At 53.6% G+C, this 27,278-nt stretch overlaps 2 protein-coding genes across 9 annotated transcripts; one reads left to right on the top strand and one right to left on the bottom strand.

Annotated features, from left to right (window-relative positions):
* The first annotated feature begins 1,368 nt into the window (after positions 1–1,368).
* Positions 1,369–21,733, top strand: ABCC10 (ATP binding cassette subfamily C member 10). Of its 6 annotated transcripts, none has more exons than XM_053904986.1 (22): positions 1,369–1,480; positions 1,844–2,015; positions 4,378–5,596; positions 6,928–7,155; positions 7,778–7,934; positions 8,218–8,327; positions 9,948–10,027; positions 10,678–10,849; positions 12,223–12,321; positions 12,717–12,906; positions 13,684–13,761; positions 13,921–14,115; positions 14,517–14,670; positions 14,856–15,045; positions 17,042–17,385; positions 17,671–17,840; positions 18,330–18,490; positions 18,821–19,074; positions 20,243–20,388; positions 20,484–20,581; positions 20,830–20,942; positions 21,246–21,733. In XM_053904986.1, exons 2-22 carry the CDS (start codon positions 1,855–1,857, stop codon positions 21,397–21,399), a joined length of 4,473 nt encoding a protein of 1,490 aa, XP_053760961.1. In that variant the 5' UTR covers positions 1,369–1,480; positions 1,844–1,854; the 3' UTR covers positions 21,400–21,733. The 6 variants fall into 6 exon arrangements, 5 of the variants coding, with proteins under 5 accessions (XP_053760961.1, XP_019312757.2, XP_053760963.1 ...); XM_019457212.2 differs by having other exon boundaries at positions 1,433–1,539; XM_053904988.1 differs by lacking the exon at positions 1,369–1,480 and adding an exon at positions 1,492–1,597.
* DLK2 (delta like non-canonical Notch ligand 2) lies at positions 21,658–26,837 on the bottom strand. 3 transcript variants are annotated; one of them, XM_019457213.2, is made up of 6 exons: positions 26,744–26,837; positions 25,433–25,562; positions 25,099–25,162; positions 23,980–24,110; positions 23,381–23,525; positions 21,658–22,579 (listed from the first exon to the last, which is right to left on the bottom strand). In XM_019457213.2, the coding sequence occupies exons 1-6, from the start codon at positions 26,810–26,812 to the stop codon at positions 21,844–21,846; spliced, it is 1,275 nt and encodes a 424-aa protein (XP_019312758.2). In that variant the 5' UTR covers positions 26,813–26,837; the 3' UTR covers positions 21,658–21,843. The 3 variants fall into 3 exon arrangements, with proteins under 3 accessions (XP_019312758.2, XP_019312760.2, XP_019312759.2); XM_019457215.2 differs by lacking the exon at positions 26,744–26,837 and adding an exon at positions 26,612–26,718; XM_019457214.2 differs by lacking the exon at positions 26,744–26,837 and adding an exon at positions 26,061–26,318.
* Between the last annotated feature and the right edge of the window lie 441 nt (positions 26,838–27,278).

Raw genomic sequence — 27,278 nt, 5'->3', positions numbered from 1 at the left:
GTGGTTGTGAAATGCAAATCTACATTTCTTAACTTGCAAAAATAGGAACACTAATTCCCGACATTAGAGATATGAGGCATCTTACTGAGATTAAATGGGGTAATCATAGTTATTTGTTGAGCTATTTTTTAACTTTATTTACTTACTTAAAAGTTTATTAAAATTTTTTTAATGTTTATTTTTGAGAGAGAGAGCACACGTTAGTGGAAGAGGGGAAGAGAAAGAGACAGAGGATCCAAAGTGGGCTCTAAGCCGACAGCAGAGAGCCCAATGTGGGGCTGGAACTCACAAACCACAAGATCATGACCTGAGCTGAAGTTCACTGCCCAACCGACTGAGCCACCCAGGCGCCCCAGAAGCTTATTTATTTAGTTTGAGAGAGAGTGCGAGTGAGCGGGGGGAGGTGAAGAAGCAGAGAGAGAGAATCCTAAGCAGACTCTAAGCGGTCGGTGTAGAGCCCTATGTGGGGCTAGATTTCATCAACCATGAGATCACGACCTGAGCCGAAATCAAGAGCTGGACACTTAACTGACTGAGCCACCCAGGTGTCCCTTTTGTAAGGTTCCAGTACCATGCCCAATAAACAGATATAAAACTAAGATGAAGCAATAACTTGTCCAAGGCAGACAGCCTTTCCTTTGCTGTCCTGCTTGCCACTCCCTTGCGGTGTATTCAACAAACTTCTATCTCCCTTAAAAAAAAAAAAAAGGAAAAGGAAAAAGAAAAAAGAAGTAACTTGCCTGAGATCACACTACTAAATATTGGTGGAGTCAGGATTTAAATCCAGGTCCATCTAACTACAGAGTTCATGTTCTTCCCACTGCTTTTCTAAAATGTATTTATTTATTGTGGGACTACTCTAAGCAAGGCACTTGCCCTAAACACTTTATTCAACTCTCTCAGTAGTACCTTGGCATTGGTATTGTTGCCCACTTCGTACAGGCAAAAATAAATAAAAAACAAAACAAAAAAACCCTTAAGTTCAAAGAGGTCAGTAACTTCCTCAAGGTTATGCAGCCTTGGAGTAAAGAAGTAAATGGCCTAAGAATCCCTAAGTGGCATTATACGTCCGTGTACCTCGCACGTTGTGCTTCTCAGTTCTGTAAGCTTTAAGAATTAGTGCAATGCACGTGCCTGCTAGTAAACAGGAGACAGATGGGAGCTAGTACTCTACCTGAGCGTGAATAAATGACGTCGCAGTAGAGCTGACATCAGTTCCTATGCAAATAAGGTAGCGTAAACCCGCGGCAGGGTGGGACTGCAGCGCCGGCACGCCGGCTCAATGAGACCTTCGGCGGCAGAGAGAAGTGCGCACGCGCGCAAAAGCCTGGCAAATGGGCGGGGCAAAGGGTGCAAGAGAGGTCATCCCGCCTATAGGGGGTGCCAAGCGAGCCAGGCTAGCACCCTAACTCAGCAGCAGACTCTTTTGCATTCACCAGTGCTCGGGATCTTGGAATCCGGTGGCAAGTAGCTTCTCCAGGTCAGAAGTTCCGGATCTCTGGGGGCAGAGACACAAGAGAAGGGGAAAAGCGAGGTCGGGTATGTAACCAGCCCAGAAATCCGCCCGCTCGGGGGAGCCAGACTACTTCCCTTTGAGGTAACGCGAGAATGGGCGGGGTCTAGCCTCCGCGCCAAAGCGAGGGGAGGTCCCGGTTCGGGGGCGGGGTTAGAGGCTGGCAGACTCGGCTGTCAGAGCCCTCTGACACCACTCCGGCTTCTTGGTTAGCGCCCCCACTCCGTCTCCCAGGGTGTCGGCTCCCTGCCTGGACCTCGCCGTTGGGAACACGGATTCCCCTCTGTCTGGGAGGAACCTTTCCTCCCTCCACCTCGGCTTTCTCCACAGGTGAAGCCTCCATGGAGCGGCTCCTGGCCCAGCTGTGCGAGACCAGCGTGTTGCAGCCGCTCCCGGTGTGGGAGGGGGACACCACGGGCCACTGCTTCACCCAGCTGGTGCTCAGCGCCCTGCCCCACGCGCTCCTCGCCGTGCTGAGTGCCTGCCACTGGGGCACCCCGAGGTGGGTAGAAACAGGTGCGAGACATCTGTCCATGTGTGCCTGCAGACCTCACCTGAAACCCGCATATCCGAGGCAGTTTAACCAGAATAGTGAGGTCTCCGGAGTCGGGCAAAAATAGAATAGGATCTGGGCATTAGCACTTTGCAGCAGTGTGGCTCTTTTGGGTCAAGTTACCGGTCTCCTCTGAGCCTTATAGCATTATTGGGAAGTTAAATCAGATAATGCTTTTGAGCATATAGCGCCGTGCCTGGTACATTTTTAAAGGCCAGATGCTTGGTAGAAAGCATCACTTCTGTAGATTTTTAGATGCACAAACCCAACTGCCATGAATTGGAGGCATAATTGAGTGAACAATGTTTTTAGACGGAAAGGATAACTTGTGTTGAAGTTGTAGGATCAGTTTATCACCACCACTTCCATGTATGAAAACTGTGTTCCTTGGGGCTCCTGGGTGGCTCAGTCAGTTAAACCTCCCACTCGATTTCGGCTCGGTTCTCATGGTTATTGAGGTCAAGTCCTACATTGGGCTTTGTGCTGACAGTGCAGAGCCTGCTTGGGATTCTCTCTCTCCCTCTCTCCCTCTCTCCCTCTCCCCCCCTCCCCTCCCCCCCCCCCCCGCTCCTCCCCTGCTTACACTGTCTCTGAAAAATAAATAAGTGAACTTAAAAAAAATTTTTTTGTAATAAAAAAGAAAACTCTGTTTCTAGACTAAGAGAGGCATGTGTAACCAGCTGGAGAGGAAGCAGTTAGTAGAAGAGAAGAGCAAAATCAAAACTTTAGTCTTTCTGGGTTTGGGTCTCTAAAGTGCAAGTGCCAAACCCACTTTGATTTTGTATTTATTTCCTGTATGACTAGATATGTCTAAAGTTACTGTTACTCTGGCTACTGACAAGGCAGGAGAGAAATCTAGTCTCTGCCGTTGAGAGTCCCTAGTCTGATAGATGGAATGTGTCCCTATCCAAGATCAGTCAGGGCTTATGAATCTCTCCCTTCAGGAGGAGAAATTTGGGATCTGCTTGGTTGGGGGGGCAGGGGGGACTCTTGATTTGTATTTTACACAGAATGAGACAGAAGTCTAGAGAGGGTTAGTCAGTTAGCACAGACATCCAAAGCCTGCTCAGAGGTGTATCTATTAAACACAGTTCTTTGGGAACTCACAGTCTAAGGAGCAGGCAAGAACCAGACATTTTGTACATTGCTGAAAAGGTTTAGAGAGATCCAGAATCTCAGACAAGAAAAGACATTAGAGGGCTTTGAGTCCAGACTCCTTACTGCTCACTGCAGAAATGAAGAAAATGAGATGCAGAGAGAGAAGGAGACTTGCCCAAGGTCTTAAGACTGGCTGATGGCCAGCTTGGGACCTCCAAGGGCCCAATGTTCTGTCCCCACATCTTAAAAAATAAAATTCTTAAAGGTTGACTTATATTCCGATATAAAGCACACCACACAGCTGTGGTTAGCTGGACTTTTTAGAGGCAATCCAAAGCATGCTAATCTAGAGTTAAACTTTTTCAGTAATCCAGCCTTGCTAACAAAGGGAATAATAGATTTAATCTCACTGTGTGAACCTTCAAGGCATTCTAATATTCACTGCTACAGGTGTGTTATCCTGTACTTGGTTTTCAGTGTAGACAGATCACCCTTTTGTTCGCTAAAACTGTTTTTTGCATGCCAAGAAGATAGAGACAAAACTAGAAAGATGTTTTTCTTCAGCAAATGGAGTCACGGAATACGATCTATACCACCTTCTACAACCACTGGAAAGACAGAGAGTAGAATATTCTGAGGCTTCATAAAATTTAGGCTATAGTATAAGAGTGTAGAAGCCATATATAAGTTCATCTAATAGTGCTTCAGGTGAATTTAGGGGTTATTTTAGGTAGATAATTTTATAAAAATAAATACTCATTCCTTGGTTGTTATCTGTGTGAAAATTTAGGATTTTAAAACCTTTTTATTTTCATTTAAGTAATCTCTGTACCCTACATGGGTCTCAAACTCACAACCCCAAGATCAAGAGTTGCATGCTCTTCTGACTGAGACAGCCAGGTGCTCCTGGGATTTTTTTTTTCTTTTTTCTAATTAGTCTTCATGTTCCACACAACCTTAACTAAAAATTGTTAGTTTCTGTGGCAAAATAATGGTCAGAAATTATATGGGTAGATTGGAAAATGGATTAGGTTGTGACAGGGAGACTTCCTGGAGGAAAAGCCCTGAATTTCAGAGTAAAATGGGATAGAAATAAGGTGTACAAGGCAGGAAAGGGAACTGACTACCTCTAGGTAAGTGAGTTATTAGATTTAATGTCTGGGTCTCAGTCGGCCATTATGTGCCTCCTTTTCTTTTGCCCCCTTGTCTCTAGGAATCCAGATTACATCCTGCACTGCAGTCCTGGCTGGCGGCTCCGACTTGCAGCTTCCTTCCTGCTCTCCGTCTTTCCACTGCTAGACCTCCTTCCAGTTGCTTTGCCACCAGGGGCAGGCCCAGGGCCAATAGGGCTAGAAGTGCTGGCAGGGGGCGTGGCAGCTGTGGCCTGGACCAGCCACTGCCTGGCCTTGTGGGTGTTGGTTCATTCCCCTCATGGCCATTCCCGGGGACCCTTGGCCTTGGCTCTGGCTGCCTTTCTGCCAGCCCCAGCCCTAGTGCTCACCCTGTTATGGCATTGCCAACGAGGCACACTTCTGCCCCCACTTCTCCCAGGACCCCTATCCCGCCTATGCCTTCTCATCCTGCAGCTGGCTGCACTCTTGGCCTATGGACTGGGCTGGGCAGTCCCCGGGGGGCCACGGGAGCCCTGGGCCCAGGAGCCCCTCCTGTCCCAGGAACAGGAACCTGAGATAGCTGAAGATGGGGAGAGTTGGCTGTCACGCTTTTCCTATGCCTGGCTGACACCCTTGCTGTCCCGAGGGGCCCGTGGAGAGCTACGGCAGCCCCAGGACACTTGCCGCCTTCCACACAGGCTGCACCCCACCTACCTGGCTCGAGTCTTCCAAGCATGCTGGCAGGAAGGGACCCAGCTGTGGAGGGCCCTGTATGGGGCCTTTGGGCAGCGCTACCTGGCACTTGGACTGCTAAAACTGGTGGGGACCATGCTGGGATTCTCGGGGCCCTTGCTGCTTTCCCTACTGGTGGGCTTCCTAGAGGAGGGGCAGGAGCCACTAAGCAATGGCCTGCTCTATGCCCTGGCGCTAGCTGGTGGGGCTGTCCTGGGTGCTGTGCTGCAGAATCAGTATGGGTACGAGATACGGAAGGTGACACTTCAGGCACGGGGGGCTGTGCTGAATATTCTGTACCGAAAGGCTTTACAGCTGGGGCCCAGACGCCCTCCTGCTGGGGAGGCCCTGAACCTGCTAGGTACCGACTCTGAGCGGCTACTCAACTTTGCTGGGAGCTTCCATGAGGCCTGGGGCCTGCCCCTGCAGCTGGCCATCACCCTCTACCTGCTGCACCACCAGGTGGGCGTGGCCTTCGTGGGTGGTCTGATCGTGGCACTGCTACTGGTCCCTGTCAACAAAGTGATTGCCACCCGCATCATGGCCAGCAACCAGGAGATGCTACAGCACAAGGATGCGCGGGTTAAGGTGAGGGGCTACTTGGGGTCCCTCAGCAATCCGGAGACCCCGCCCAGCATCCTGGTCCCCAGGTCCTCCCATGCACAGTGCCTGAGGGCGTTAAGATCTCAGACTGCTAAGAGCTAGAAGTTAAGAGCTCAGACTAGAGAAAGACAGACATGGGTTCAAATCCCAACTCTACCACTTACTAGTTTCACCATTCCAGACAAGTCACTTAACCTCTTTGGGCCTCTGTTTCCTCATCTAAGAAATGACCATAATTATATTAGGTAACACTGGGTACAGGGCAAGTCACAAAATAAGTGAACTAAATGAACAGGGCCCATTAGTAATACTATAGTATTAGCTTATACAGCAATCCTAGGAGGTAGGAAGTAGCCTGTCTGGACCAAATGGGTTTTTAGTATTAGTGCTAGGACCCGAGCCTCCTGCCTCCTCATCTAAGGGCACAGACCATCCCGTAGCCATAGTACAGAGGCCTAGGAGAACCCCAGCTACCTCTAAGGGGTGGGTTGTGGGGAAGGGAGTAGGTCAGTCTTCGGTCTAGACCAATGCTAGGTGAGGAGGGTCTGGCTAAGTCAATTCTGGGTTCTGCAGTGACTGAGGGATGGCAGGCCTGGAGCTCCACACAGCATAGTTATCAGCCTCTTCTGGGAGTAGCTCGGAGTGCTAACAGGGAGGAGGACTCTCATAGTTGGTTATGGCCCAGGGCCTCTTCCCCTACCCATGACAGCTACAGACTAGATCTCCAGCACCATCTGGGAAGACTCCCAGTGCCAACCTGGCTTGCAGGCTGGGGATGTGTGAGTGTTGGGATCCAAAGAGTTTATCTGGCCCTTGCCCATCTTGCCTGGGCTCGTTGGCCTGTCTGACCCTGGGTTTTGTTGTGGCCTCTTACACCTGTATACTCTAGCCATGGGCCATACTGGTGACTAGCTCCTGAAACCATCTTCTTCTGGCTTTGGGAAGTAGTCTTAGTCCCTCATCTCATTGAAGGAGTGCTTTTACCCCAGTGTGGTAATACCCCTGTAGTTTCTATCACTTCATCTCCTAGGAAGGTGGGGGGGATTCCAACTCTGACTTATTCCCTGCTGGAGCACACATGGAGGAGAAGTAAAAGACTGGCAGGGGAAGCAACTCGGGGCTGAAAGGGATTTGAAGGCAGGGTTTCAAGTTAGGGCTGAGGTGGGAAGAAAACCAGGGCTAGGAAGTACAGAGTATCTGGGAGCTTGGAGTACTTGGCCTCCTCTGTTAGGAGCTTGGGGAAGACTGGGTAGAGGAGAATGGACACACATGAGCAGTATTTCCACTTCACACTGCCCTCTGGTCTCTATCCCTAGCTCATGACAGAGCTGCTGAGTGGCATTCGAGTCATCAAGTTCTTCAGGTGGGAGCAGGCCCTAGGGGCCCGAGTAGAGGCCTGTCGAGCTAGAGAACTGGGGCGACTCAGGGTCATCAAATACCTGGATGCAGCCTGTGTGTACCTGTGGGCTGCCCTGCCGGTTGTCATCTCCATCGTCATCTTCATCACCTATGTTCTCATGGGGCACCAGCTCACTGCCACCAAGGTAAGGGCCAGGGAAGGAGGGGATGGCTGTAGCACAGCGTGGAGAGAGGCAGCAGCCAGAGACTGCAATGGAGTTGGGAGGTGGGCTCAGACCCTCGGGACTACTGGGAAGGAGGATCCCTGGCTGCCTTACCCTTTCCTAACCAAGCGGGAATTCTCTGAAGTTTCTGGGGTCTCAGATCTATAACCCTTTCTCCTCTGTAAAGGCATTCCTTTTTTTTCCTCTCTTCCTTCTCTGACTTCAGGCCCAGTCTCCATGTTAGGTCCCCTGATCCCCATTCTGATAGCCTTGGGCACAAAAGGTCCATGATGTAGTGCTGGCTGTGGCCAGGGCCAGATGATGTCTGTCCTTAGAAATTCTGAGAGGGTCTCAGAATGCGCCAGGCCTCTGTGCTTATCGAGGTGCAACCTGGATCCCTGGAGGAACATCTGGGATTTCTAGGATTCTGAAGTGACTACCTTTGCCATCTCTGACCCAAGGATTTTCCAGCCAACCCCTCAGTTCTGCTGCTGCTGCCCTGTTCTTCCGTCCACACACCTGTCCACAAGGCCACCCATAGAGCAGGCCTTCAGATAGCTCCTGGGCTTCAGGTGATGCTTCATCCCCTTTCTATCCTACTTAGGTGTTCACGGCATTGGCACTGGTGCGCATGCTCATTCTTCCCCTCAACAACTTCCCTTGGGTGATTAATGGCCTCCTGGAGGCCAAAGTGTCCTTGGACCGGATTCAGCGTTTCCTTGACCTTCCCAACCAGAACCCCCAAGCCTACTATAGCTCAGGTAATGGGAAGCTGAAGGGAAGAACCTGGCACACGGTGAGGAGGGAACTGTAGCCCCGAGGATGCTGTACATAGGTGCTGGCAAGAAGAGCCAGAGGCAGCAGAACCCAGGCAGAGCAAGTGGCCATTTCCTGGGGGAGAATCCTCAGACCAAGATAGGCTGAATTAGCACTGGGCAGGTAGATACAAGACAAGCAAGCCAATGACACACTCCTGGTTTACCCTCCCCAAGTAGGTAGATTGTGCATTAGAATCCCAAGTTGAGTGCCTTTTTCCCTGTTTAGATCCCCCCACAGCGCCATCTACGGTGTTGGAGCTGCATGAAGCCCTGTTCTCCTGGGACCCAGTTGGAACGAGCCAGGAGACCTTCATCAGTCACCTCGAAGTGAAGAAGGTTTGTTGGTTAGACAACCTAGGGGAGTCCCCAGATGAATGAGAGAGATGCGGACTCAGTGACAGATAAGCAAGGATGGTGCCAGTCGTAGCTAGGTGGCCTACGTCTCTAATCACTGAGGGAAAGACTGAAGGGGCTGTGGTGAGCAGGTCTACACTTCTCTCTGACCACCCTCCCATTAACACAGCTTTCTCAGAGTTGTCCACTCTCTCCCTGGTCTTTAGACAGGTATATCCTCCTAGTGCAGGCCAACAAGTATGTCTGTCTCTCCATTGTCCCTCAGAGGCCAGCAAGTTGAGAACAGACCCCAGAGCTTATTCAGCATCTGCCCCAGGCTGGGACCAGGGGAGAGGCCCAGGAGTCTCTTCTGAGAAGGATTTTGCAAAGAGGGTAGATAATCCTCTATTATCCTGGTGAAAAGGAATCACACCTTGTGACTCACACCATAGCATACACCCTCAGACAAACACTTGAAAGAATATTCCTGGCAGGACAGTGACTTCTGTTTACCCAACTTCTGAGTTTTCACTCTTTTCTGACCCCTATCCAACCCTTTGCCCCACAGCTCAACCCAGCATTCTCTAGTCTCTACCACATTTGGCTCACATTTCTGGCATGGGCTGTATATTTTGTTTTTCTTAGTTCAGGCAAGACAAGGCTGGAATTTTTCAAAGGAATTTTACTAATGTGTTGGTTGGGGCTTTTTGGATATAAGTCATAGAAACAGGAGCTAGCTTAAGCAAACAGGAATTTATAATGAGGATATAAAGATGAATTGCAGAATCCAAGGGCATGCATGCAGCTGGATCTCAGCAGCAACCCAGAACCAGGACTCAACTCCTAGAACTTTCCTTCTGTCTACTTCTCTCATCTGCCTCCTGCTTCTCTCAGTGGACTTGCTCTCCACTGAGCAGAAGATGTGACTGCAGACAGCCCTCCCACTTACAGGCTAAGCCAGAAAGAGGGAGAATTCCCAGGGGAGGGTCTCAGCTTGGTCTGGTGGCCACTCAGAGACGGGTCAATACTGGCTGACAGATTGGGGGCATTATAGAGCTTCTGAGAGCTCCACTTCTTTCTTTAAAAAAGGGATTTTTTTTTTCCTTTTTGTGCAGGGAGATAGCCCCATGAATGTATGTTACCACTAAGAAATGAAGGGAGAACAGAAAATTTGAAACTGTAAATCACAGAAATGGGCATCTGTGCAAAGTACTGCCTTTTACTCTGAGATAGCAGAAGTCTAGCCACAGGTGGACATAGTTAGCCCAGCATCCAGGCCCCAAAGCCTGGAGTCCCTCCCCTCCCCTCTCCTTCTGGGCTCCCTACCTTGACCTTTCCTTGGAAATTCTGGGCAGATTTCCTCCCATTCTCTCTAGCACACTCTCTGGCTTCTCTCCAGAGGCCCTTCACACAGACTGAAACTGATCACTCCTCTGAGTGGGGAGTAAAGCACTGTACTTCTCTAGGTGCTGCACAGTGTCTCTGAGGCATAGCTCAGCCTGAGGGCTGGAACATTCTTTCCTTACAGACTAGTGGGGGCCCAGAGAGAACCCTCTGTGGAATGTTTGGCAGCCCAGGGCCTCAGGAGGGAGACCTGATGCTTACTGTCTGGCTTCCTTGCAGGGTGCCTTGGTGGGCATCGTGGGGAAGGTGGGCTGTGGGAAGAGCTCGTTGCTGGCTGCCATTGCTGGGGAGCTCCACAGGTGAGCAACCTCTAGTGCCCCGCTGTCCTCAGCTTTGACCTTCAGCAGACACTTGCCTAGCCCCTGCCATGTGGTGGACACCATTTTAGGGTCCAGAGATGCCAAGAACAAGACATTGTCCTTTCTTGGGAGAGTTTTCAGTCTGGAAAGGGAAAGGCAGTCAAGAAAGTGAGTTATAATCATCACACCAAAGTGTTGCAAGTGGTATAATAGTGAGTGAAGAAATAAATGGAAACATCCTGCGTCAGCCGCTATTTCAGAAAATGTGGTTATGCAGGGAGGGATCCAGAGAGGAGCAGAAGTATGAAAGAAGGGCTTTTGTCATGAGAATGAGTGAGTGCAGGGTGGTGGCCATGCTCTCCTCTGAGCTTCTGAGCACATCCAGATCTGACAGCTGCTTGGCTGTACCCAAAGAGCAATTTCTTCCCTTCCCAGACCAGAATGACCCCCCTCCCCCAGCCTCATTAGGACGCCTCAACCTCAGTGGCTGCCAATTCAGAGACCCATGTGACATGAAGGGGGACCTGATGTAGAAGTCTAGAGACTTCTAGACTGATGGCAGTCTAAAGAAGCTTCTGGGGGGCAGGGGCTGGGTATGGAGGGACCCAGTGGGAGCTGGCTCCCCATGCTGCTGGCCCTGCTCTATGCAGGCTGCATGGACAGGTGGCAGTGTGGGGGCTGTCCAAAGGCTTTGGCCTGGCGACCCAGGAACCGTGGATCCAGTTTGCCACCATCCGGGACAACATTCTCTTTGGGAAGACATTTGATGCCCAGCTGTACCAGAAAGTGCTAGAGGCCTGCGCCCTCAGTGATGACCTCAGTGTGAGTGCCTGGCCCTGAAACCTCCTGGCTACCTGCTCCCCCATGTCCCTGATACCTCAAGTCAGAGACTTGCTTCTCTGGGAAGGGGTTGCCTTTACTCAAGCACCATTAACCAAAGACTGGCTGTTAGGTTTGGTCCTCCCAGAGTGTCCAGCTGCGTGGTTCCCCCTTCCGTGTAGGACCCAGAGCCGTGGTAGTGATGGGGTGTTCCACACAGCCACTGAGGGAACCCTGAGGCCTCTGAGGCTAGGGGAGGGTTCCCTCTCAGGCTTCGCCCTACATAGGTTTGGTTCTGATTCAAGAGGCTCCTCCACCTCCCACTTAGAGAGAGGCTTAAGAGAGTCAAGGTTACTCCAGGCAAGTCCATTAGATCTCCTATATCCTATGTACTAAATTTAGAGGGATGAGATTCCAGATTTCTCCTGTGACTTTCCCACTCAATCCCATGTTCCCTGTAGGACTATTATCACCACTACCCTGTCCAGGTAAATGTGGAACTTCCCTGGAAATGAGGACCTTTAACATTGACCATGGGGTATCCTATGCCCATGTATCATTTGTTTCTTTTTCCTTTTTTTTTTTTTTTTTTTAGTTTATTTATTTATTTTGGGGGAGGGGAGGGACAGAGAGAGAGGGTGAGAGAGAATTCCAAGCAGCCTCTGCATTTTCAGCACAGAGCCCGACTTGGGGCTCAATCTCATGAACCATAATATGGTGACCTGAGCTGAGATCAAAAGGCAGATGCTTAACGCACTAAGCCACCCAGGTGCCTCATATCATTTGTTTCTACATCAAGCATTTCTCAGATGTCTGCTGGGTACTGGGAACTGTTCTAGGCACTAAGAAAAAAGATGAATTACAAAGCTGTTCCCTCAGAAGGAAAAGCTGTCTGGTAGACCACAGGTGCCTCCTCTGGTATGGGTATCCCTTAGCTAAGGAGACCACTCCTGAGGCCACAGGAAGACTTGGGGTACATTCCTTCTCATTCCTTCTGGAAAAACCTATGAAAGCTATCACACTGATTTTGCCCATCATCATCCTTGCCTGTTAAAAAGGCAGGGTAGTGAGTGGGACAGGGTGGTTAAAAATCTATATTCATGTCCTACTACTTACGAGCTATGGAACAACCTTGGGCAAGGTAGTTACTCTGAACTTTGGTCTCATCTGTGAGAGACAAAAAATACCAACTTCATGAGGTCATGGGGATTGGATTATTGGAATTATGGGTTATCCCCTGTGGCTTGCTCACCCCAAATTCAAGTCTCCTCAAGCTCCCTGGCTCTCTTGACCCCCTCTACCTCTTCCCTGCAAAGAGATGGAGTAGAAGGTATTGGGGAGCCCACTGACCAGTGCTGGGGGGCCTTTTCTGTCAGGTCCTGCCTGCTGGGGACCAGACAGAGGTGGGGGAGAAGGGTGTGACCCTCAGCGGGGGACAGCGGGCCCGGATTGCCCTTGCTCGTGCTGTCTACCAGGTAAATTAAAGATAGGGGAGTCTGCAGTCTTGGAGGGAGGGGGGGTGGAGATATTTTCATTAGCATCTGGTTTCTTTCCTCTTTACTTAATGTTCCTGAGGTGTTGGGCCCTTGGCCACCCCATCCCCCTTTTGCAGATTGAAGGCAGAATTAAAGGCCCTTTAAAAAGCATTGTGTAATTTGAATTGCTGGGACCCAGCAAAGGTGAGCACAGGCCTTGCTTGACTGGAGGGAAGTTCACCCTCAGGCCTTACCTCCTTCTCTTATGCTCTAAGGGTAACCCCTAGAGTTCCTCTCAATTGTCTTCTCTACCTCAAGATTGTGTCCTAGGAGAGGTCTGGGTTCTAACCAGAGGACCTGGACTTGGTGCCCATTGTGCCCCTACCTCTCCCTAGGAAAAGGACCTCTATCTCCTCGATGACCCTCTGGCTGCTGTGGATACAGATGTGGCCAACCACCTGCTGCATCGGTGCATCCTGGGAGTGCTGAGCCACACCACGAGGCTGCTGTGCACCCACCGCATCGAGTACCTGGAGAGGGCGGACGTGGTGCTGCTGATGGAGGCCGGGCGCCTCGTACAAGCCGGTAATGTGGGCCACAAGGGTGGGAGCCCACCCAAGGAAGAGAGCCGTCTGCCCAGGTGTAACAGGGGAACAGGGGCAGGTGGACTGTTACATGTAGACTCTGCTACCTCCTCCGTGTGTGGCCTGGGCCCCTGTCATCCTTCTGTCTCATGAAAGACCCTGTCCTGGCTTCATAGAACTGGTGTGAGGCAAGAGAGGAAGAGAGAAAGGAGCACGCTGGCGCAATGCCAGTGGATTTGGGACTTGGGCTGTGTAACTGGGTGCTTTGGGAACACAGAGGCCCAGGATCTCTGAGAACACTCTTGTCCTTTGAGAAGAGAAAGCGATCAGGTTTAGAATAGTCTTTTTATTAAAAATACACACAAACAAAAATCAACAAAAACCCCACCTCTGATGGATTATTATCCAGCGAGACATGACCGTCTGCAAGTTCACTAGGAGAGAAACAGGAGGAAATGAGGTTCCACCAGAGTTTTAGAAACTTCATGTGACATGAGGAGAAAGCTCTGTAGTTAGGAGAGGTGACTCTGGAAGAGTGCTCATGGGTGGCTAGGACTGTCCTGGGGGTGAACATTTTCTGTCTGTGCTGCTTGGACTGCAGACACAGAGAGATGGACTTGAGGGTCCTGCTCAGAGTCTGGGGGTCCAGGCCAGGGCCCTGCTAGGGAGGGTCAGGGAAGGGGTCCAAAGAGAACGGGAAGTGAATTGGCAGGTGCGTTGAGAAGGGCAGAGTACATACCCAGGACAGCCCCATGCTGATCTCCCTGCTGCCTTCCAGGGCCTCCCTCTGAGATCTTGCCATTGGTGCAGGCTGTCCCCAAAGCCTGGGTTGAGGATGGACAAGAGTCTGACTCAGGTATGGCTCAGGGGTGAGGAAAGAGCTTGCCTGTCACCACCATACTGTAGAGCTACATTTTCCTCAAAGCTCCCCTGCCCGTCTGCAACCCTGAGGTTTAACTGTCGTCCTGCAGACATAACCCCCCATCCCCACCCCCCACCTCTCTGATCCTCACAGCCACAGCACAGTCTGGTCAGAACCTGGAGAAAACAAAGGCGGGGCTGGAAGTGGAGAGGAACACATGTGGCCGCCTGCTGCAGGAAGAAAGCAAGAAGGAGGGTGCTGTGGCCTTCCATGTGTACCAAGCATACTGGAGGGCCGTGGGCCAGGGCCTGGCCCTAGCTATCCTCCTCTCGTTGCTGCTCATGCAAGGTTGGAGTGAACCCCAGAGCCCCTCATCCCAGCACAACAAAGGTCCCCATCACAGCCATCACTTTGTCCGGATACTTACAAAGCCCTGAGACTCACCAGGCAGGGGCAGCAGCTGAGAGAGTCCCAAGGGCAGGAGGGGTATACTCTGAGGCCATCTTCTGATTTGTACCACACCCCCCCACCCCCCAACTAGCCCCGACTCTGCAAATGCCAGATCATGCACTCCTCAGAACTAAAGGGTGATAGGCACACTGAGGAGGACATGGGATAGTTGCAAGGTGAGGAGGGCCAGGGGGGTGAAGAAGAGTAAAAACCAGAGTCCAGGGCAGAGGAAGGGGGTATTTGAAGGGAACAAAAGAATGGGTCTCACTTACAGCTTTTCCCTCCCAATCCTCACCCAGCCACAAGGAATGCTGCTGACTGGTGGCTCTCCTACTGGATCTCTCAGCTGAAGGCAGACAAGAATAGCTCCCAGGAGGCACCAGCCCCCAACAGCCCGGGATCCATGGGGCTTCTCTCTGCCCAGCTGCTCCTCTTCTCCCCAGGAAGCCTCTAGTGAGTAGCTGGGGCTAGAGCAAGCCTGGCAGTCTCCCTGAGGTGTTGCCAGGCAGGGCTTGAGAGGTAGGGGGCTGGTGTTCCAGGGGTGTGTCTTCTGGTGGGGAGAGCTGGCATGGGGGAAGGGAAGGGACCCCTGGGGGGCCCTACTTTTGGTTACCCACAGCCCCCTCCTCACCACCCAGCACCTCAGTGTCCCCACTGCCGAAAGCTGCCCCCAATGGCTCTTCAGACATCCGTTTCTACCTCACCGTGTATGCGACCATTGCCGGTGTCAACTCCCTCTGCACCCTTCTCCGGGCAGTGCTCTTTGCAGCGGGCACCATCCGAGCGGCCGCCACCCTGCATCACCGCCTGCTGCGTCGAGTCCTTATGGTGAGGGGATGGGAGGGTGGGGGTGGCATGAGGGAGCCCTCTCAGTATCTAGGCTCCATTGGGGCCCCATCCTACCTCCTAGTCCTCAGAAAAAGATAGCCCTCACAGGAGGGTGCAGCACTTGACTCAGAAGGCCTGGAGAGCCTTCTACACCTGGAGAGCATCTACCTAGGTTCAGACCCAGTTACTTAAGCCTATAGCTTTCTCATCGGTAAAATGGGGAGAAGAGAATCTTTCTCAGAGTCACTTCTCTTCTGGACTTCAAGTGCAGAGGCCGGAGTTATTCATGGAACATAGGACACCCCTTAGATCATGAAAGATCCTTTTTTAATTTTTTTTATCTGCTCCCTTTTATCTGCATACCCTATTTCCATTTCTGTCCTTTCCTTGATAAGCAACCATTCTAAGTGTGGTTAATTAGTATGTGTCTTTGTGGGATTTGAAAAAAATTTTTTAAATGTTTATTTGTTTTGAGAGAGAGAGAGCGAGAGAGAGAGCACGTGCATGGGGGAGGGATAGAGACAGCAGGAGAGAATCCCAAGCAGGCTCCAAGCTGTCAGCACAGAGCCCAATGTGGGGCTGGATCTCACAAACCGGGAGATAATGACCTGAGCTGCTATCAAGTGTCGAGAATCGGATGCTTAACCGACTAAGCCACCCAGGTGCCCCAGTATATATCTTTGTGTTTGTCTTTTTGCAAATGCGTATATTTTGTGTGCCAGCATTTTTATAAATTTCTTACAGTTTCTTACAGTTTCTTACATTTCTTACAGTTTTTATTTAGGACTGTTTCTAAGATTGATCCCTGTTGCTATGTGTATATCTAGTCTGTTGCTGACCCTGTAGACTTACGAGGATTAAATTAGTGCATGGAAAGTGCTTAGAATAGTGTCTGACACATACTACTCAATTAGTAATTATTGTTAATGATGTTGTTCTTATTATAAAGCCCTTTCATGTCTGTTACCTGGGTCTCATAATAACCCTGTGAAGTAGGTACTGTTATCCCCATTTTGCAGGTGAGGAAACTGAGGTTCTGAGAGTGAAGTTACCTGGGCAAACCTAGTTCTGTGAAGAGCCAGGCCGTGAACCGGGTACTACATAGGTCTTCCTGTTGCCTGTCAGGGAGTAGCTGCCCACTGTTCTGCCTCTCCTCCAAGAGCAGGGCATCATCAGGCTGTGATAGAATTCCTTTCTTATAAACTGGCTTTAGGAGGTGCTTCTGAAAGTCCTTTGCCCTAGTCCCCTGCCCTAAGAGGATTGTTCCCCAAGTAAAGGCAGAGAGTTGGGGGGATGGAGAAGGTGAGGAAAGGGACCGGCTGTCTTTGAGACTGTCCCTCACAGTAGCCATCTAAACAGCTGGTGGTGGCTGAGCACTTACTCTAGGCCAGGCAGGCTGTGCTAAGCACCTGACTGCTGTATGTGGCTTTCAATCCTACCAGCAGCTTTGGGAGCTGCCATTCTGTTATTATCCCTGTTTCTGAGATGAGAAACAGGGGCCTTTAAGAGATTAAGCTCCTTGCCTGGAGTCTCCCAGTTACATCTAGTAACTGGAAGGGCTGGAATCCGAATGCTTAGCCATGAGATAATACTGACTTTGACTGCTGTCCTTATCACTCTGTCCACCCACGGGTAATCAGGATGTTCCTCCTGACATCTAACAATCTCACTCACTGGCCTGAAGTCCCCGTCTTCTAGCGAAAGACTGGCTCCCTGCCCTTGAAAGGGGAGTAGGTATGTCTTGCATGGAGGTAGAGGAATGGCCAGGATAGCCTGTTAGGGTCACCACTGGCCAGAGGGATGGGATAGTATCTTTCCCACCCTGGGGTAGTCTCCCTCCAAGCTCCACATGCCCCTCCTCTCTGCCCCCAAACTCTGGGAACATTTTCCTATTCTGTACTCTGGGCCTTTGTCCCCACCCCACCATCCCCCAGTGCTGTTCCCAACCCCTCTTCTGCCAGGCCCTGCCTTTGTGCAACCACACCCTCTCTCCCAGGCGCCAGTGACTTTCTTCGAGTCCACACCCGCGGGCCGGGTCCTAAATCGCTTCTCCTCCGACGTGGCCTGTGCAGATGACAGCCTTCCCTTCATGCTCAACATCCTGCTGGCCAACGCAGTAGGCCTGCTGGGCCTCCTGGCTGTGCTGGGCTCCGGCCTGCCCTGGCTGCTACTGCTGCTGCCACCTTTGAGCATCCTGTACTACCGCGTGCAGCGCCACTACAGGGCCTCGTCCCGGGAGCTGCGGCGCCTGAGCAGCCTCACGCTGTCTCCCCTCTACACCCACCTGGCCGACACCTTGGCTGGCCTCGCAGTGCTCCGGGCCGCCGGGGCCAGTCACAGGTGTATGAAGTCTGCCTCTCCCAGCCACGGGAAGTGGGGGAGGGATGAGGTGCTGAAGGAGGGGAGAAGGACCCCTGAGAAGGGCACGTGGGTGCAGTGCCCTAGGGGAAAGAGGAAGGAAACAGAATAAAGGGATAGTGAGGCCAAACACTGGCCCCTCTATACCCCTGAGGAGAGGCCTTTGGGTGTGTAGATCAGCTCCAAGAAAGACGTGTTTCGGGGAAGAAGTCTGGATGGGTCAGTGCAACAATGGAGTGGCCTTGCTTCCCTCCTGGCCTTCACCAGGTTTGAAGAGGAGAACCAGAGACTCCTGGAGCTAAACCAGAGGTGCCAGTTTGCTGCCAGTGCCGCAATGCAGTGGCTGGACATTCGGCTGCAGCTCATGGGGGCCACAGTGGTCAGTGCCATCGCGGGCATCGCCCTGGTGCAGCACCAGCAGGGCCTCGCCAACCCAGGTGCCACCTCTCCCCTCAGAAGCTTCACTCTCACCTCAGAAGCATGTTGTCCCCTCACTCCAGACCTCTCCCCACCAACATTTCACCTCCCACCCAGGGGTCTTGGGAGGAGTGTTGTGATTCTCATTGCCCGCATCGTAGAGTTGAGGAAACTAAGTCCTAGGGAGAAACTCGCCCAGGTGGTGGTGGGTCTGGGACTAGAACCGAGTCTTCTGATCTTCACCCCTTTCCTGCTCTTCCCCATCCCCAGCACTCTGTCAGGCCCATCTTCCATGGTCTTCCCTTGCAGCCTCTCCAGGCCCATTGTGCTCCCTTGTGGCCAGCCTCCTGTGGTTCCTATCTAGGTCTTGGTGTCTTTCTGCTTCTCTGCTGGCTTCCTTTACATGCCCACAGTCCGTGGTTTGAAATTCTCCCGTTCTGCCCCACCCCTGCTCCACATGCACCCCTGTGTGCAGGCATCCCTTAGTGGCTTGTGCTCCTCTCCCCTAGGACTGGTGGGCCTGTCACTATCTTATGCACTTTCCCTGACGGGCCTGCTCTCGGGCCTGGTGAGCAGCTTCACGCAGACAGAAACCATGCTGGTGAGCGTCGAGCGACTGGAGGAGTACTCCTGTGACCTACCCCAAGAGCCCCAGGGCCAGCTGCCACGGGTAGGCCTGCATCCCCACCCCAGGCCTGGGCACTGGAACCCTAGAGGACCCTCCTACCCTCTTGACATGCCCCATCTCTCCCCCACTTCCTTTCCTTTCGTTCCTCACTATCTTTCTCAGCTCCTCTCGCGTCCCCATGTGATCCCCCATTCTTCACGGCTTCCCTCATCTTTGTGCCCATCGAGAGGGCCCCGTCTCTGTGGCATGCGCCCTTTCCTCTTGCACCAACGCTTTCTCTTTATTCTTCTCTCCACTCTCCATTGCCCCTCCTCTTCCTGATTTCTTCCACCTCACCTGTCTCCCTCTCTCTCCCACCCACGGACCCACCAGCTGGGCATCGGCTGGCTGACCCAGGGGAGCGTGGAGTTCCAGGATGTGGTGTTGGTGTACCGGCCAGGGCTGCCGAATGCCTTGGATGGGGTGACCTTCCGCGTGCAGCCTGGAGAGAAGTTGGGCATCGTGGGCCGCACGGGCTCTGGCAAGTCTTCCCTGTTGTTGGTGCTCTTCCGGCTGCTGGAACCTAGTTCGGGGCGAGTGCTGCTGGACGGTGTGGATACCAGCCAGCTGGAGCTGGCCGAGCTCAGGTCTGGGGGAGAGAGAAGAAGGGAACCAGACTACTGGCACTTGGAGGAAGGTCCAGCTAGGAAGGCTATATATCAATTCGGGGTGGCCAGGGCCAATCAGGGGCGGGATGGAGCATAGGGCAAGAAGGTGAGGATGGCGAGCTTCCGGTGATCAGGTCCAGACTCATAGCTGTGGTCTCAAGGTCTGCAGTCTGACCCAGGCCCACCTTTCCAGCTTCACCTTCTATTTCCCAGCACATAGCCTCTGGTTGAGACCCACCAGTCTGTGCCTCCTGAACCCGAGCCTACCAAGGGCAGTGCCCCATACTGATGCCCTCAGCTCTGATGCTCAGCAGGCGGTGCTTGGGACAGCTCGAGACCTGGGCCAGTTGCCCCTAGCTACAAGTGGCCTCTTCTGGGGCTAATCATCTCCTTACCCCCAACCTCCAGGTTTACCTAGTATCATTTTTGCTGGGTTTCATGGTATGCATGAGGTAGGGCAGCTCTGTCTTCTAAAGTCCAATACTGATCCCAAGGCCTGGCTATGCTCTTCCTGTCTTTTTTATTTTTTTTAAATTTTTTAAAAATGTTTATTATTTCTGAGAGAGAGGGAGACACAGAACCCAAAGCAAGCTCTAGGCTCTGAGCTGTCAGCACAGAGCCCAACATGGGGCTTGAACCCACGAACCGCAAGATCATGACCTGAGCTGAAGTCAGACACTTAACCGACTGAGCCACCCAGGCACCCCTCTTCCTGTCTTCTCTTACCTGTGGTGGACTTATCTTATAGCTCCACCATATAGCTCCTCAGGACCCAATTCCAGGCCCACCTCCAACCTTGAAGTGTCCCCTACCCATTCACACTCTAGTCATTCCTTGCCACTGCTGCCCCAGTGGCTGCTGGAGTCAGGCCCACACAGTTTATCTCACTCCTGCTCTCAGTGTCTTGTACCTCAGTAAGATGTAAGTTCCTTAAGGATAGAGTCAAGGCCTTGGATGTCTTTGATATTCCTCATAGCACTGGCACAGATCTAAGTATGTGGCTGGCCAACTCGGGACCAGAGTGGGAGTTATGTTCGGGTCTTGCCCCAAACTTTCCCAGAAGGGCTAGCTAAAATCCTGTGCTAGGAACAGAAGTGGCCACATCTCTAGTCAGGACTCCATGTCCTGTCCCCACCTTATCCCCCAGATCCCAGCTGGCTGTCATCCCCCAGGAACCTTTTTTGTTCAGTGGGACTGTTCGGGAAAACCTGGACCCCCAGGGCCTGCATGAGGATAGGGCCCTGTGGCAGGCCCTGGAGCAGTGCCACCTGAGTGAGGTGATCATGTCCATGGGTGAGTACTAGGTCCTACCCTGTGGTGGCAGGAAGGAGCAAGGAGGGAGCAGGATGAGGCCCGGGACCTGGGAGTGAGGATGCTGTGCCTTGCAGGTGGTTTGGATGGTGAGCTGGGTGAGGGAGGCCGGAGCTTATCCCTGGGGCAGAGGCAGCTGCTGTGTCTGGCCAGGGCTCTCCTCACGGATGCCAAGGTAAGGCAATAGGAGGAGATAATTAAGAGGGCCCAGAAGAAGGGAGGGGACAGTCAGGGTGAGGAAGTGAGCTGGGGAGAGGTTTTGAGAGACTAAGACAGCTTTCCTTTTAGAGCTCGAGGTGGGGGATCTGTAGGCTGGGCTGGGCTGGGCTGGGCTGGGCCTGGCCAGGAGGGATGGTGCTTAGGTCGGAGCCAAGGCTAAACCTCTTCCTCCCTTTCCTCCCCAACCCTCTCCACATGTTCCAGATCCTGTGTATTGATGAGGCCACGGCAAGTGTGGACCAGAAGACAGACCAACTGCTCCAGCAGACCATCTGCAAACGCTTTGCCGACAAGACAGTGCTGACCATTGCCCACAGGTGTGCCCGCATCCAGAGTGAGAATCTAATCAGGGACTATGGTGACATGAACCCAGAGCCTCCCTTCTTTTCAGGGACCCCAGGGCTCAGGGCTCTGGAGATTCCAATCCCCTGTGAATCTCAGCTCCTCATTCTCCAGGCCCTTTATATAGTAACACATTGTCCAAGGGTATCTCCAGCCAGGAGCTAACGCCTGTGGGGCAGACCTGTGCTGTCCAGGGGACAACAGGAGGGACAAGCAGCTCAGCTTTCTTCTTTAGGGCCTTGTCCTCCACTCCCCACTGACCACCTTCTCCCGTACAGGCTCAACACGATCCTGAACTCTGACCGGGTGCTGGTGCTACAAGCGGGGAGGGTTGCGGAGCTGGACTCCCCTGCCGCCCTGCGCAGCCAGCCCCACTCACTGTTCCAGCAGCTGCTACAGAGCAGCCACCAGGGATCCCGCTCCTCTCCCTGAGGGCCCTGAGCCTGACCCCCGTCCCACAGTCTTATCCTGAGCAGGTACAGAGGTGCTGGCTTGCACCTTGCTTACATTGTCCTTTGTGGCTCTACCTCTCCCTCATTTCCCAGAGGGGAAAAGGGGACCCTTGGTTCTCCTTTGGAAACTGTGCTTTCTTGGGGAACATAGTCCTGAGGCTTCCCCAGAGCCAGGCCTCTGCTCTGGCCATCTTGCAGCTGGGACTCCAGGCAGGTTTTTCTGGCAAAGGAGCCCACGTGCACTTTCAGAGTTTTATTTGATAAAATTTCCATCTTACAGTCTGTGTATTAAAAAAATAATATTTCTGGTGTGAGGCTGAGGTCCCTCAGTGTGTGTACCCCAGGAGAGGGGTGGCGAGAAAGGGCTACTCCAGTCTGAGAAGCTGAGGAGGTGAAGGTGGGGGCCGGAAAGCCCCCACCTCCATCACAGTGCTGTGGTCTTTCCAGGCTCAGGGGGCAAGTCAGGAGACAGGGAGAGCCCTGCTGGCAGCATGCTAACCTGACACTCTTGATCCTGGCGTGCTGGAGCATAGTGTGGGGCAGGGAAGCAGCAGGGTCCAGGGGGGCAGACACCCCGGCGCCAGGCCCTCAGGGTCAGCAACATTGTGGACAGGACCAGGGCAGCAGTGAGGGCCCCAAATACCACCACGGCCACCAGGCTAGCTGCACCTAGCCCAGCCTCTTGCCTCCGCACCACCTCCTTCACTGAGATGCGCAGCAGACCTGCCCCCACACTGTAGGGGACAGGCCCCGTGGCAGGTACCGCCACAGCTGAGGTGGGCCCCAGGGGTATGTCCACTGTGGTGGCAGGATCTGGGACTGGTAAGATGAGCTCACAAGTCTTGCCGCCATAGCCACTGGGGCAGAGACAGTCAAAGTCATGGACACGGTCCCGACAGCGGGCCCCTCTCTGGCATGGGCGGCTGGCACAGTCATCCAGGTTGATGGTGCAGAAACGTCCAGCAAAACCCTCAGGGCAGAGGCAGGAGAAGCGGTTTATGCCGTCCAGGCAGGTGGCGCCATTGGCACAAGGCCGCATCAGACAGTCATCTACATTGACCTCACAGCGGGCACCCACGAAGCCGGCCAAACAGCGGCAGGTGAAGTTGAGGGCAAAGCCCTGGTCGTCCTGGCACTGCCCACCGTTCCGGCATGGAGAGCTGCAGTGGGGGTGAAAGATGCCACTGATGCCAACTTGGCACCTGCAGGGTAGCCCAGGTCAGCATCCTGACCACCACCACCCTTCTACCCCCTTTCTAGCTATGTCTCCTTAAGCCACTGTCTCTGAGCCTTGAACGCCTCATTCTAAAAATGAGAATAAGGGGGCTTCTGGCTGGCTCAGGTGGTAGAACATGCAGCTCTTGATCTTGGGGTTGTGAGTTCAAGTGCCACATTGGGCGTAGAGATTACTTAAAATCTTTTTTAGAAAATGAGAATAGTACCCAGCTTCCCAAACTGTGAGAGTTAAATGAGATAATCCAATGTCAAACAAAGGCCAGGCTCAAGGCAAGTGTGCTATTATTATCCTCATAAGCTCTCAGGCCTGAGGCAGAAATGAGGACAAGTCCAGCCCTGCAGCCCCATTTCTTCATTCACAGTGAGGCACAAGGCTGCTGTGTGCAACATCTTTAGGGGCTGTGTGCCAGCTTTCCCGAGGTAAAGTCCTAGGTCCTCAACCTCCCCACACCCACCTTCCCCACCAGAGCAGTCACACATTGATGAGTTACACCTCCAGCTCCTACAGGTTTTTGTTGTTGGGGAAATGGTTCCGATGGTACCCGAAAAGTTGAGAAACTCTGAACTGGGGACACTTTGGCAGGCTGGGGTTTTATCCTCAGGTGCCCCCATGTGGGACTTCTCCTCAGCCCTAATACTTCACCGCCACTCTCTCTACAGTCCTGCTTCTTCTCTGTCACCAGACTGTCCCTTAACCTCCCACTCACCCCCAGGCCAGCACTCACCCTGCCTGTTCACAGGGTCCAGCCTTGCGCTCACAGTCATGCCCATGGAAGCCTGGTGGGCACACACAGTGGTAGTCGCCGCCCCCATCATAGACACACTGGCCTCCATTCCGGCAGGGGGTCTGCGTGGTACAGATGTGCTCGTCTGGAGAGAGACCGGGAAGGCTCTGGGATAGCCCCTCATCTGGCACCCAGACCTGCCCAGGCCCCACCCAAAACTCTGTGGGCGTGACTTGCACTACAAACCCACCCAGAGCTTGTATGGTGCCGTGTGGGGAAACAACACTGAATCGGACTCTGGAGGCTCCTAGCCCTAGCACTGTCAACCTGTCTCAAAGTGATGGGGCAAGTTGTATCTCATCCATGGGTCTCAGTTTCCTCATTTGTAAAATGTGAAACTTATATTTTCAGCAGCTGCCTGGCTCACCTCACAGGATTATGTTGAGGCCCAATTTAGGCAACAGGTATAAAGTCTAAAATGATAAAATACCATGTATTTGAGGGTTTGAGCCAGACACAATAGGTACTAAATCTGGATGGATTTTTTCCTAAGACACGCAGGGTCCCCAGCCCAACAACTAACCTCTCTACTCCCCTACCTTTGTCACAGAATTTGCCCGCCCAGCCACTGTGACAGATGCACTGCCAGGGCTGGTGGCAGGTACCGTGCTGGCAGCCAGGCATCCTCACACAGCGCTCACAGTGCAGCCCCTCCCAGCCTGGGTCACACCTGATGGGGAGAAGCACAGGAGCAGGGCTCTGGGTAGGGGAATCTGAGGAAATGGATGAGGGAAGACCAGATCTTCTAGAAAACAGGACCTATGAGAGCCCCTAAAGGGAAAGCTGGCCTATCCCAGGTAGGTATAGGGTTCTACAGGGTCAGAGGACATACATATGGAATCAGACCATCAGACGCCAGCATGCAAGTCCTCGTTCTGCACTTTGTCTAACCTTTTTGGGCCTCAGTGTTCTCATCTGTAAACTGGAGATATGCTTGGCAGGGATGGGTTGAGGAAGAAATTAAGACATTTGTAAATAACCCCAGTGCTATTCCTAGCATGTCTGAGGTGCTCAGAAATGGTTTAAAAAGAGTGACCTTGAAAGGTCATCAGGACTATCCTCCCATCCTAATTTCAGGACAAAGGTCTGAACGATTTCAGAGTGTCCCAAACACTGCCAGCCCCTCCGGCCCCTTGCTCTGTCAGCTCATTTCCTTATGTGCACTTTTCTCCTTGTACAGACTTGCCCATCCCCCACTACAGTGAGTCAATTACTCAAATGCATCAAGAAAGATCCTCTTTCCTGAGTGCTTCTCCACAGCAACCCTTCCGCAGCTTTTCTCAGACTAAACCCATTCTCTTTATATCATTATCTCTCCCCTTTCCTCATGGGCCCCAATCTCCAAACTCTCTCAAGCTTCAGGTCTTCCTCCTGGTATCTTGAGGAGGAACATTTCAGAATGCTTGGATCAGCCTTGGGAGGGTAAAAAAGTGGGGAGGCATAAGCGAGAAGCAGCATTAAGAGAGGCAAAGCAGAAGAGAACTGGGGGTAAAGGAGAGGCTGACTAGTCTGTCCTGTGGCCATGAGGGAATAGGGAGTGAACAGCAGGATTCTAAGCCCCTAGACATTCTGCCATGGGGCTTGACCTGGTTGTGGGTGTGGACCTGCTGGGAAACGGGGAACAAGGGGGTTTGGGAGCACGTGTTCGAGAGAGCTACCTGCAGGAGCCGTCAGGCGCGCAGCAGCCGTGGGCCAAGTCACAGTGGGAGCTGCAGTCATCGGCTGCAAGAGATTGACGTAGGACGGGTGAGACCGGGTTAGGGTTCGTCTCCCTGAGATGCGGGGCTTGGAGGACGAGGGGTCTCAGTAATTGGGGAGCTCCCCTTTGGGCTCAGGCAGAACAGAGACTCCTCGAATTGCAACGGGACTACCTGGGTCTCGCCAACCCCCGCGGGTCGAGCGGCTGCAGTGCCGTCTCTGGCCGGCAGAGGTCAACGCGCAAGCGAGGGATGGCCGGGCAGGGCCGCGACCTGAGTCCGGGGGCGCGCTCACCTCGGGCAGGCTGAACGGGTGCCCCCAGGATGCACAACAGGCACACGAGATGTAGGCAGCGGCAGCCGCTGGGCATGGTCAGCGCCGGCCCCAGGAGGACAGACGGATGGACGGCCGGACTTGCGGACACCTGTGGGACGGCACAGGCTGGGAGGCGGCCGGACCTGGATTCCGGTTCTGAGTGATAGGAGCCGAGGGGGAAGAGGGGCGTCCGGACAGAAGGTGGTGGGGGCAGCAGGAGGGCGGAGGCGGGGAAGACTGAGCAGGCGAGGAGACTGGAGACAGGAGCCCGGGAGTGGGCTCTGTGGGAAGGAAGCGAAGGATGGGCAGCGCCGAGCGAGGTCAGGCGCTGGAGGGGCCCGGGCAGGGAACGCAGTCCGCAAGGAGGACTCCGTGGGGATGGGGACAGCGTCGAGAGATGGCCTCGGGCACTAAGGGGACGCGGGGGCCGGTTCCGGGCAGCGAGCAGTCTCCGCCCCCCACCTCAACCCCCCTCCCCCCCGCCCGCCCCGGGACTTGCTCCCACGTTCCCTTCCTATCTCCGCCGCACTCGGATCGGCCGCGGCGCGGGGCCTGGACTCCCCAGAGCGCCCCTAGCCCTGCGCGCCCCTGCGCTCGCGGTGCTCACCTCGGGCTGGGAGGCAGCGCGCCCCGGGACGCAGAGCGGGGCCGGATCCGACGGGCTCCGCCGAGGGCCGGGGCGCTGGGCCGCCCCTAGCGGGCCTCGGGGACGGGCGCCGAGGCGGCTGCCATGCGAGCGGAGCGCTCAGGAATCTGGGGCTCAAGGCGGCCCCGAGCGGCAGCGGCTGCGGCCGCTCCTCGCGCGCGATCAGGCCGCCTGCCAGGGGCGGCGTGTGCCGGCGGAGCCCGCCTCCCCCTCCCGGAGCTGCCGCCGGCCCGCCCCCCACCCGCCCGCGTCGGGCGCCCACCCCCGGCGACGCAAGGCGCACACCTCGCCCCTGCGCTCGCCAGTTCCCTGGCGCCCCCCGCGCCCCCCCGGGGCCTCCACCCTCCGCTGCCACCTAACCTCTCCGAACCTCGCTTTCTTCAAAGAAAGGAGGAAATGAGAGGGATCTAGATGGAAGCAGACTGCCAAGTGCCGGCCAAATGTGCACAGCCGTTATTCTCCCATCTTGCATCCCCGCTATCCTGACCCGCGCCCCTCACCCAGTGCCCCACCTCTGCTCTCGCCAGTCAGCTTCCCATCACGCTTCTCTTTTATATCCCTTGTACGCTTAGGGCACCCTTGCGCCTCCAGGCCCTCCTCCTGTCACCAGCCCACGCCTCCTCCGTTTGTAAATCCTACATCACCTGCTTCGTCGGTCTGCTCTTCTCCTCCTCCACGCCCTCCGCTTCTTTCTTCATTGCCATCCGCGGCATTCCAGGATTGACCCTTGCCAATCTAAGGATCAGCCTCATCCCTCCCTCCGTCAGATCTGTCTTTTCCACCCCATCCCTTTCTGCGACCACTACTGGGAAGACTTTCTGGACGGGAACGCCCCTGACTTCTGTAGATGTGCCCTCCGCAAGTTCCCACCTCTGTACTCGAGTCATATCCATTCTTGAACTCAGGCTAATTGTCAACTGCCCAAATCCAGAGCTCATACTGAGAGAGTTAATCTGGAGGTGGGGGAAGGACTACTCCTCCAGGCTGATGGCTCAGAGACACCTGTGTAAGGCAAGGACAGGAAACAATTTCCTGTTCTCGAAGGGCAAGAGGGCAGAGGGCAGGGACGCCATTGCCCATCTTCTAGTTCTTCAGATCAAGATTTCACCATCTTTAATTTCAAAACATTGGAAGGAGGAGTCCCTAGCCCGTGTAGAGCAGCTGCCTACAGACACCCGC

This window comes from Panthera pardus, unplaced genomic scaffold, assembly GCF_024362965.1.
Source record: "Panthera pardus isolate Hobbes unplaced genomic scaffold, ASM2436296v1 HiC_scaffold_17, whole genome shotgun sequence".
NCBI lineage: Eukaryota > Metazoa > Chordata > Mammalia > Carnivora > Felidae > Panthera > Panthera pardus.
The sequence above is the reverse complement of the archived record's forward strand: the minus strand, read 5'-3'. Positions and strand labels throughout refer to the sequence as shown.